The 12,160-nt window shown below is 39.5% G+C and overlaps 1 protein-coding gene across 2 annotated transcripts in view; it reads left to right on the top strand.

The window, feature by feature from the left end:
• Positions 1 to 12,160, top strand: part of adcy3a (adenylate cyclase 3a) — a 245,893-nt gene that overhangs the window by 101,390 nt on the left and 132,343 nt on the right. For both annotated transcript variants that reach the window (XM_041250672.1, XM_041250671.1), the window contains exons 3-5: positions 8,124 to 8,254; positions 9,687 to 9,798; positions 10,304 to 10,431. In XM_041250672.1, coding sequence (XP_041106606.1) covers positions 8,124 to 8,254; positions 9,687 to 9,798; positions 10,304 to 10,431 — 371 coding nt within the window. The remainder of the gene's footprint in view (positions 1 to 8,123; positions 8,255 to 9,686; positions 9,799 to 10,303; positions 10,432 to 12,160) is intronic.

Raw genomic sequence — 12,160 nt, 5'->3', positions numbered from 1 at the left:
CAACCTTTCAATTAAAATATAATGTGGTATTTTGCTGTACTAATACAACAAATTATGGGTTATTACTTTATATGAATTATCATGTAATACACGAATGTAAGCATTGTTTTTTTTTCTGTAGTAGTGTACTGCTTTCTTTCAAATAGCATATATCTATAATCGTTTGCACGATGTATTTTAATATCCAATATATACACTATTGCAGATTTGTTACAGGATACATTAGTTATCTCAACTGTAATCACAGTTTTAAATATAGGCTGCCCCTGTTTTCATTTACGTCCCAAATTCTGGGCCGATTAGGTTTGCAAATAACGTCCCAAATTCTGGGCCTCTCTGATTTTTAGATAATTTTTTAATTCAGCCCAGTTTTTGGGACTCAGCTGACAGCCGAGTTTTTAAGCACACACCACCATGCAACCCCTGCACACACACCACCATGCAACCCCTGCACACTACACACCACCATGCAACCCCTACATGCACATACCACCGTACAACCCCTGCACACTCACACCACCATGCAACCCCTGCATGCACACCACCATGCAACCCCTGCACACACACACCACCATGCAACCCCTGCACACTCACACCACCATGCAACCCCTGCATGCACACACCACCATGCAACCACTGCACACTCACACCACCATGCAACCCCTGCACACTCACACCACCATGCAACCCCTGCACACTACACACCACTAAGCATCCCCTGCACGCACACACCTAGCCATCACTTTTAGTGCATATCTCTGGAACAGAAGCACCTGGAACCACAATTCAAATTGTTCTAGACCCAGGGAACCAGGCTGAATGTAGCATGCCCAGTTTTGTAGCAATTCTTTGCAAAAAAAAATTCAGGGTGTTCAGCTCCATTCATGTCTATGGCAGTGTTAAAAAACACACTTTCAGTCATTTCTCTCAACCCAGAGCACCTACAACCACCGTTCGAAGGGTTCTAGACTCAGGGGACCAGCCTGAATGTAACATGCCATGAATTTGTAGCAATTCTTTGCAAAAAAATATTTTCAGGGTTTTCAGCCTCATTCATGTCTATGGCAGGGTTGAAAAACACATTTTCATGCATATCTCTTGAACCCGAGCAGGTAGAGCCACCACTGAAAATGATATAGACTCAGACGAGCTCCCCAGACCACCTCCTAAAATAATTTTATTGAGCCGTCCTGGCACCTAGAACCGTGAAAGTGGTGACTCCATGTGCGGGGGTCCTGTGGGGCCCCACCGCAAAAAAAAAATCAAGTTCCTAACTTCCACAGAACCCCAAAAACGACCCTTCTCAAAGTCATATCTCAATGACCCCGGGGCCTAGAACCCGGGTTAAACTTCCTAGGGTCATATCTGGGGCCCCTCTTTCCATCCGTTTTCAAATGCAACATTTTTAACAATTTTCACATTTTCAGCATGATGGCATGTCAAGGTTGGATTTCCAATAGCTTTTGAGTTCCAAGTTGGCAAAAAAAAAAATTGGGGTCCATATATGCTATTTGAAAGAAAAAAAATACACCACTCCAGAAAAATAAAAATTCTTACATTCGTGCATTACGTGATAATTCATATAAATTAGTAACCTATAGTTTGTTATATTAGTACAGCAAAACACCATGTTATATTTTAATTGAAAGGTTGTGGAAAGCAGATCTCTCGCTCTTTCTCTGTCGGGTGTTAAAAATGTCTGCAAGCTTTTCCAGTCGTGTGACGACATATTCATGTGACAGACTTGGACCAATCAAAACACGAGACTGTTATGCGGTTTCATCCCAAAAACCGTGCCTTGTCATACCTCCAAAACTGAGGAAACCTGCGCTGTAGGAACATGACAAATGTCTCAATTAAAATTAGCAAGGACCCGCGACTGCAGCAGGATAGCCTGCTTATTATCAACGTAGTTTTATTTAAACAAGTTATAACAGTATACCAATTTTCTTAGGTAAGCGAAGAAATCTTTTTTTTTTTTTTTTACAAACTCCACATGTGTAATAATCATTGGAAGCTTACTTGTGCAATGTCGTAACTAACGTGTAGCTTTAACTCCAATAACACATTTTAGTATTAACACTTTTTTTCTATACCTATTTTATTTATCCGGTTGAAAAACATAAACAACTCATCTCTGCTCTTAAATAATGCTTCTTTACATTACCTTGATCGATCGATCCGCAAAATGGCGATTTAGGTAGACCCCTAATTATAACTATCACTGTAATTATGAAACAAAAATAATAATAGACGGCATATCAATAGTATTCTTGTCAGTACAGTATACACGTTCACTTCAGTTCTGCATGTAGATAGAACAGCGTTAAATCAGACCCGATTTCTCTCTAAACACAGCCCTATCAATACAACTTAATTAAAATAAACGATAGAACGTGTAACTGAGATCTCTCATAAATATTAACATCCTCCCGAAATAATATTTGTGGTAACCTTACAGAATAAAACAAATTTTGAGCATACTAAGCCATTATAAAACTTTTGTCTCAAGACTTTGAATTTTCCCATTGACTTTTATCAACATATTTCCGCAGTAGGTTTATACTAGAAACACTTTAAAGCATACAAATAACCAAACGAACATTGTATTAAACATATCTGTCAGCCTACCTGTAAGACATGGTGTTGGGCTTCAACTTACAATACATACTCTTATATATAAGTATTGTTCGATGTACTAGTTGTTTTTTTTTTGTTTGTTTGTTTTGTTTGTTTTTTTAAAGGGGAGTTGCAGTTTTTAAGTACTGTACTATAAAGGAAACCTAGCATAACACTGTCAGTCGACCAGAGTAGAATGAACTAGTGCTTGGTCTTTATAAAGCTACCCCCTCCCCCCCCAAAAAAAAGATGTTTTAAAGATGTTGCTTTAATAGGCTAGTTGTCTTTTTATATGGTGTGTTATTGTAAAATAGTATCACTGTTTCCACTGTAATTACCATGTTAGCTAACAGTTAGCTTAGCCAGCCACGTAAAATAGCGGATTTAAATTTTTAAAAATTAAAAAAAAAAAAAGATTTATTTTATATTTATTGATTAACCGATTTTCTTAAACAGCCAGTAGTGGCAGAAAAGACTGATCAATATTTAATAACGTCTAGAAAAAAAAAATAAAGAAAAAAGACCTGATTTGGATCAACGGGATTTTATATTTATTTATTAACCGATTTACTCAAACAGGCAGAAGTGGCAGAAAAAAAAAATCTAGAACAATAAAGAAAAAAGACCTGACACTGATCAACAGGACTAAAAAAAATATAGAAAATATTATAAAAATAAAATACACATATATTGTACGCTATATTTAATAACTGACTATCCTAAACAGGTAGTGGTCAGTATTCTGTAAATTAACAACAAAACAGCAGAACGCGGCAAGAAGCACTGCTTAGGAGCAGCAGCCTCGGGAGAAAACAGGATAAATGGCGCAAAATAAAGGCAAATTAAAACTATGAGAACAACAATATATGTGGAATGTGAAATCAAATGTAAAAATAAAGATAGACTAAGATAGACAATAATAATTCGACTTTAGATACTTTTAGAATAATTAGAATAGCAATAAGGAAACAGCTTAAACGTGTTCTGTCGCTTCTGTTACGCTTGCCGTCTCTTACCCTTTCCCCAGTTTGCGTCTTTATTCTCTGCTTAGTTCAGTGCTCATAAATGCTACTGTTAGTTCGTGGTCACTGTTGCAGAGCAAATAAAAAAGCAACACATTGAAGTTCCATTTGCTTGTCTTGTTCTTCTTTGCTGAACCTATGCGCACCAACGCCGCAATATGCTTTTATTAAAGACAGTTATTTTATCCCTGTGACTTTATACTCTGTGATTTTCTCTGTGATTTTGAACACATTGACTGTGACTGCTCCGTGATTTACGTCGACATTTTCCGTGACAAACTCCTAGCCTTAATTATAGGTGACTCTGCAGCAGCAGTTGTTGATGCATAGTTCACTCCCTAGACTCTGTAAGTCGCTTTGGATAAAAGCGTCTGATAAATGACTAAATAATAATAATATATATATATATATTTTTTCCCATCACGAATACCTGTATTTTGTTAACCAGTTCTCTCCACATTACATGTGGTATTAACTAGTTCCCTTTCAAGTACGAAATGTAACCATTAGCCCTCAAGGACATAAAGGGACTGTGCGTACAGACCTCACCGGCATTTTTCCTTTAAAGAACTGAACTTGACAGGAGAGCCTATCAGATAAGTCAGGGGTGGCCAACCTTGATCCTGGAGAGCCACAATTAAGCAGGTTTTATAGATAACCCTTAAAGCATCAAATTCTGAAGAATTTTGATCAAGTTAACATGTTCAGTTAAATCAGGAGTGGTCAGCTGTGGTCCACGAGAGCTGCAGGGTGTTCAAGTTGTTGTTCCAAATTATCTTTAAATTACTTAATTGAACAAATTACTACTAAATGGAAAAAAAGTGACTGTTTAACTAGTGAAAATGAGATTGTTCCAAGTCTTTAGAAATGAATGATTAAAGGTTATATATACAATCTGCTGGATTGTGACTCTCCAGGACCAGGGTTGGCTAGCCCTGTGAAAAGCCCTTGTTGCTTAGTACCATATAAAAATTTGCAAATTTTTGTTTAATACAAAATATTAAGTTGATATTGAATAACTTTGTATTAGTTTTGTAGCAATTCACTTGCTCCATAAAGTGGTTGTAAGTTTGACCCACCTGTCCCTTTAATTAGGTCAGTAGCCTGGCCCGGTTAAAACTCAAATAGTTCCTTGCTATCATCCTCTGTTCATCCTCTCCCCCCAGTGGCTCATTCAGATATCCACTCCTCCAGTCTCAGAACTCCTGTGAAGCCAGTACCAGTATTAAAGCTGGCTGGCTGGGCCAGGAGAAAACTCTCTTTTCTCTTGAGGAATCCATTTACAAATAACAGCATATTACTAAATTCCAGTGTAACTTTAACTTTATTTTAGATAAATACTGGTGCGTCCATTTACTCTTTTGTTAATCTTGTACTTTGTCTAAACCTTTCTTTTTTGTTTACACTGTTACTTGTTTAAGTTTAGTTGCTGTTCAATGTCTGTTTAGGGTTTGTTTTTGTTAACGTGTTCAGTCTCCATTTTGTTCCTGATTCTCCTGATATTTGGCTTTTCACCATTCAACCCGGTACTACTCGACAGACTCACCATTTTCTACAGTCGCTATTTTTTCATCAATCTTCATCCATCATCATCAGTACAGGACTCTATTCGGAACTTCATTATTTGTTGGTGAGATTATTCCTTTTCTGTTTGCTTTTTTTTTCTACTTTGATACTTTGGATCCTGTAATTTTGGTTTTGTTACTTACTTACTTACTTTGGATTACATGTGCATTGCTTCACTGGACTTGTTAGGCCTAAATTTCATTTATCATCCATTGCCATCAAGACTGTCTTTGTAATTGTTTTCACTGTATACTTATTCATTCACCTTTGTCTTTTTTGCCTGTCAGGTGATGGTTTTGTATTGGTGTGGTGTTTGTGTGGGGGGGTTTATTGGAGGCCCACTGGTCACCGCATTCATTTCGCTTTAGTGTTATTTGTTGAGATGTTTGTTTAGTTCACTTTACTTTCTTACTCACCTGTACCTTCCACCTAACTAAATGTTCTCTGTAATAAGTTGTTGTCCTTATATTTCATTTATTACATTATAGTTTACAACAATAAACCATTTGTTCGTGAAATTGACACCTCTGACATCCCTGCTTTGCTGTAAACAATCAGGCTGTAAACCAGCAAGCTTCCCTCAGTCTCTTGTGGGTACTGACTGTGTGGTTTTACTAATAGCTTATACATCCCTGTATAGTTCTTCACGGGTGTACTGCAAACCAAGTGCACCCGGACTGTACTGACACCAATGTTACCGATCCGTTCCGGACCCGGTACCGTATGGTACCGAACCAGGACCGAGATTACCGCAGCGGTAACGTACCATACTGACTCGGTGCTAAAGTCACCGAACCAGTCTGACACCGATCCAGTACCGTACAGTCACCAGTGCCACAGTCACCAAACAGGTACCAGTATGACCAGTGCTTATATCCCTGGTCAGTTTCCAACAGCTCTTGTTCGGGTCTTGACCCACCCCATTGCTGTCTATAAGCAGACTGAGGCAGCACCTGTGCATTTACTGTACATTGCATTCCTACTTGCATCATCCCTGGGTTTTATCTTTTTCTTAGGCAAGGCCAGACTGCCTGTTGAAGACAAGCATGGCAGATGCTCTTCATGCCTTGGGTACACCAAAGAGGCACTGGTGAACCTCAGTTTCTGTGAGTTTTGTGCAGCTTTCTCCAAGCGCACACTGGAGAAACATTTTCCCGTAGCTCTATAGAGCGCTCTGTGCCACTTGCACATGCTTAGCACTCTTCCCCAGCACCTCTAGTAAAGAGGTGGCTGTGTCCTCACCCCATGGGTCTGTGCCAAGGGAGATGGGGCAACATACCTGGGGAAATAGCCAATGCGGGAAGCTGTCTTCATGGTCTTCCTCATCCTCCTCTGCCTCTCCTCACCCGAGGAAGAAGAGTCACTGTTCAAACCAGTCGGCAGACTCGGAGCAGAGGTGGTTTTCAGAGGCTTTAACAGGTTCTGCCGCCAGGCACAGAAGCAGTAGTCTCAAGCCATGCCACAAGCCCAGCAGCAGTCCTAGGAGCTTGCTGCCACAAGCCCAGGGCCCCTTTTATGGGAGCCATCTGGAGTATGTGACCTCAGACTGATCCTCGACCTCAGACAGGTCAACCTGTATCTGAGCCAATGGAAGATCAAAATGTTGAGAGTGCAACAGCTGTTGCATTCAATTAGGCCAGATTGCTGGTTCACCACAGTGGACCTCAAAGACGCCACTCTTTCATCTCAGCAGAGCACTCACCATAATGACGTTACATAGACTTCTGGGCTTGATGGACGAAGCTTCCTAGACCCTTCTATTGGGTCTCCTATGCATGCGCCCTCTGCAGGAATCAACCCACTGTCCACTCTGGTTCGCCATAACAGGAGGCAGGGAAACATTGGCGTTAGATGTCTTGGTACACCAGTGGCCGAGGCAACTTTTGTAGGCCTTCCCACTTCTCTGCCTGCTCCCGCTGTGTTTGGAGAAAATCAAACAGGACCAGGCCAAGGTGCTCATAGTAGCCCCTTGTTACCTTGATGTAGCTCCTGAGCAGCCAACTGTGGAAACTGCCCAAGCATCGTGACCTGCTCAGCCAGGCACGGGGGACCTTATGGCATCCCGACCAATCAAACCTGATTGGCTACATTTGCGTCGTCAGGGGCGTGCTTTTTTTTTTTTTTTTTAATCAAAACAACACCTCAACATACAATTAAGAGTAATCTGACACAGCAACTAGGTAACAGGTAGACAACGGACCCCGACAAGCCCCACATTTCCCAACCGTCCCAATGACAATTAAACAGCAGTCAATAGTTGATTATCTCAGCCATGGCTCCCCTCCAAGTCTCCAAGGTAGGTTTTTGGCCTATTTATCCTGGTGGTAGATAGCTCCAACATCACTATGCTTTTGAAATATGACAAAAACTGCTACAAAATTAGTCTATGTGGAAGGAGTCAGTTTCTCTGTCGCTGTCAATCCATCAAGCCAAATTTTCTGCTGTCGTTCAAGCATTTGAAGTCTTGAATCGTCATTAAGTAATTGTACAACTGGATCTAATGGCAAGTCTCCCCCAATCACAGGCTCTGACAAGCAGCTTTGATATAGAATATTCAGGTTTCGGGGTCTTTAGGAGGTAAACACCCATTAGGTAATTACATTTCTATTTCATGGAACCAGGGTTATGATAATAGCTGAAATGCTTTATATTTTACTGAAATAATTGTTCATTAAGCTGTCTGTTCATCCTCATCCAAATGTATGTTTAATGCCAAGATTACTTTTAGTAGCCCAAAAGAATTGAACCACCTGACATGTTGGTAGGGAAACAGTAACTTTCAGGAACATACTCTAGAAGACAAACCTGAAACCCTTCACAGTCTAAACAAGACTGTAATTGAGCTGTATTTGCTTTTGTTTGCAGGTGGGTTGGGTGTGCTGTTCGACACTGATCCCTCTCTTTCCCTCCCTGCAGGAGCGGCTGCTGCTGTCCATCCTGCCGAAGCACATTGCTGATGAGATGCTGAAGGGCATGAAACAGCAAGAGAGTCAGAAAGAGATGCAGCAATTCAATACCATGTATATGTACCGGCACGAGAACGTCAGGTACACACACAAAGTGAAAGAAGGGTAAAACCTACATTGAAGGAACTGATAGTCAATGCTTTAAAATCTGCTCTTTTTGACCTAATTTGAAATCTTTTGGTCCGTTCACTTTTTACATTGCATCATGGTACTTGTGCTGTATACACACCTTGACTTGGAAGGTGCTGTAGCAGTTCATCCAGCACATAGAGACCTGCACAAAACGTAATATATATGTTACACTCAAATAACCATTTCAAGATTTGAGCATTTACAAATGATCAAAGAACAAAATGAAAGGCTATTTTGGAAAATTATTTTGCTCAAATAATATCAAACAAGCAATGAATGAAACACAAAAGAACGTTTTAATACGTATTTTTTATTGAATGAACATACAATCAGTACAGTATATGTTAAGATACACATCATTGATTAATTATTGATGTACTTTTTATTTATGCAGGAAGTTAACCAATTCAGATTGTGATGGGGGTCGTGGTAATCAATTTAGGAGGAAAGTGACCTCAAACATTAAACTTGAATCGAGTTTGAAATAACGTTCGTAATTATTTAGAAGTGAGTAGTTTTTTGAGCTTTACGATTATATTGTAAATACAGTATAATCGTAAATCTCGAAAAACTGCTCGCTTCTAAATCTTTTGTAGTCATTTTTGTATCACTTTAGTATAAATACATGTTAATTTGGATTCATATGTTGTTTTTTTCTGACTTTATATGAACGAAAAGACACACATTTGCCCGTTTTCCCATTGGAAATAGTGATATTATGAAATATCACTGTCCTGGTCACAAAAGCAAAGTTTGTGGGGAATAATAGCCATTTTCTATACTTCTGAGGCATAAGCAATTAGGAAATAACACTTACTACCCAGGAACAAAAAAAATAAAAATAATAATTGTTACACGGTGTAATTCAATAACGGCTCCAGCCACATTCTCAGAGCTTTGCCTGCCCCCTTTTATTATGTGCAGGGCTTTCCTTCTGCCCTGCCAGAGACCAAAATAACCTTTAATTTAGTTTTTTGACCATTTGTAAATGCTCAATTCTCAAAATGGTTATTTTTTTGTCAGTGATTGACCGAATCCTGACTATGAGTATAGCATTATAGACTCAACAGTGTACATAGTGATATGCCCTACCTCACAAACTGACACATAAAGTGGTTTATATGGTAAAAATATGGTATAGCACTTCTATATATTTTGAACTGGTGGGATATGAGACCATTCCTCAATAAAACTGCCTCTATTTTTTCAGTAAATTTGAAGCAAAGTCTTTTCTCTAGAATGGCTCATTGAGTCATCACGCTTTAGTCCATTGCTCGTGAGACATCAGTAATGTTTGTATTTTAGTAAATATATTGACATACACTTGCACTGATACACACAATGGCATCAACTAACAGACTGTGTGTCTCCCTCCTCACAGCATCCTGTTCGCTGACATCGTGGGGTTCACTCAGCTCTCCTCCATGTGCAGTGCCCAGGAGCTTGTCAAGCTGCTGAACGAGCTCTTCGCTCGCTTTGACAAGCTGGCCCAGGTGAGTCACAAAGGAACCTGGGACTGCACAACAATACTCTGCTATCCACTGTGAAACTGCTCTCACAGAACCATTAAAAAGTAACATTAGGATATAATTGAGACACTCCTGATTAGCCATATTAACCTCCTCTTACTATTTTTAAGAAGTGCACAAAATACTGTAAGAATGCAGTACTTCTCTCAGCTTTCACTGTAACATATTTGTTCTTGGCTGTTCTTTGTTAAAACATCTTGATACCTGTTGATTATGAAGTAGGTGGCAGGGGCTTTGCTACTTAGCTTTAATTATTTTATAATTGTTTGTATTTTGTTTTTAAATAAACACATATACTTTCAATTCATTCTTTGCTTCTGACCAGCGGCTCTGGTGAAGTTGTCCAGGTTAACCAACAGAACAAATTAAGTCAAACACATCTACCACCTGCCTTACCTACTGTAATCTGATGATTGAAAGTGATGACTGTCTGTGCTCATTATAAATCCATGTTTAAACTCTCATGCAGAAATACCATCAGCTGCGTATTAAGATCCTGGGTGACTGCTATTACTGTATCTGTGGGTTGCCTGATTACCGAGATGACCATGCTGCATGCTCCATTATGATGGGACTGGCCATGGTGGAGGCAATTTCGTGAGTATGACAGTGACAAAGGCACCCTGCTGTACACATGCATGGGCGGTGTGTGTATGTGTAGTGATATTTGCATGCCAAGTGATCTGACCAGTTCACGGATATGCTGATACAAATGTTTTACACTGCAGAGCAATGAAACTTAGAACACAGGAACACAGATCTCAGAAAAAAAGGATGGTATGGCTAAAATTCTACACTTTAAGGCCGTTGTGACTCTCCATTCGGCCGGGAGAAATTATTCAGACAAACAATTATTCATACCATTATTGCACCCTCAAATAGTCTGAGTTCCCACTAAAATTAAGTACAGTTCACTCTTTCTTTCACCATACCCTATACCAGTGGTCCTCAAAGTAATTTTAGCAGTGTCATAAATTTATCTTACTTATTTAATTCTAAATACTGAAATGTATTATTTTTCTCAATAATGGTGAAATTCAGTGATACCCGGCATATTAACATCCCGCCTCTGCTCACTAATGATTGGACAGCTGTCAGATCTTTCACTTTCCCATTGGCTATTCACTCGCCTTTAATTTTCACGCAGAATACCATGAGCAGCCTTGCTTGCTTATGATGGGACAGCTGCTTGAAACTTGGCAGTTATTTGACTCTCCTATTGGTTAAACTTACAGTCTGTACCTGCACCTGAAACAGACACAGTTTATGTCCCACCCAGCTAACTTATGATTGGGGCTACCGCAGAGACAATGCAGATATTCAATTGGTTGATCGTATCGCAAAAGCCATTCAGTAAAAAAAAAATGCCGCATACGTACAAGAACAGCATAAGTGAGCAGCAATGTCAACAGACTGCTGTAGCGCTTTTATTGGAAAACGTGTTTAAAGCTTTCTTTATTTTCCCACGCTACGACCCGCCAGAAATGTATTCACGACCCATAATTTAAGAACAGCTGCTGCGGGCACGATGGTCTGGCTTCGTGGGCACGACTTTGAGGACCACTGCCCTATACTAACTCAAGAACCAACCACCAATAGCAAAGAGTGGATTTCTTCTAATAAAAACTGTTATTCAATTGCGAAACTGGTTTACTATCATTTGACACCTTTTGAATGGAACAAATGGGAAACAGCACATGCAGTATCACTCATTTATTTGCCAGCCATATCACTAGAAATGCTGGTAAAACTTTTAAGAATGAAAAAAAGAACATGCCATGCTCTTAAATTGCAACTTGGTAGAGGTATGTATTAATAACACAGTTACCTTAAGTTGTATTTATTTTTCTACTTGTTTAGATTCATTTTGTGTACCATTTAATTTCTTTGTCAATTGTTTGTTACCAACCTTTGCCAAATTGGATCGGCGTGGGGTGGGGGGAGTGGGGACCCTACCCCCCCAAAAAGTCACACATCATCTGGGGATCTTTTGCTACTGACTCCCGGGGATTTGTTGTTGCAGCCACCGTTAATTCTGTTTCTTTGGCAAGGACAAATAGGTCAAATTCATGATCACAAATCCTCCCCTTCAATGTAAGAGGTCATTGGAGACTAATACAAACTTAGACTAAACATTGCACCACAAAACAAAAATATTTTTATAGGGACAATTGCAGGTAAAAATAGAAATAGGAATAGTATTCTATACAAATATACCCTATGCTATTCATAGAGGTGCCTTCTCAAGTCGTCTGGTAGATTTTGTCTGCTGCTGCTTCTTGTTAGCTAATCCATTTCAGTCATGTTGGTCACATGGTCTTATTAA

The sequence above is a fragment of the Polyodon spathula genome, chromosome 5, assembly GCF_017654505.1.
Source record: "Polyodon spathula isolate WHYD16114869_AA chromosome 5, ASM1765450v1, whole genome shotgun sequence".
Taxonomy (NCBI): domain Eukaryota; kingdom Metazoa; phylum Chordata; class Actinopteri; order Acipenseriformes; family Polyodontidae; genus Polyodon; species Polyodon spathula.
This window is presented reverse-complemented; position numbering and strand designations above follow the sequence as displayed.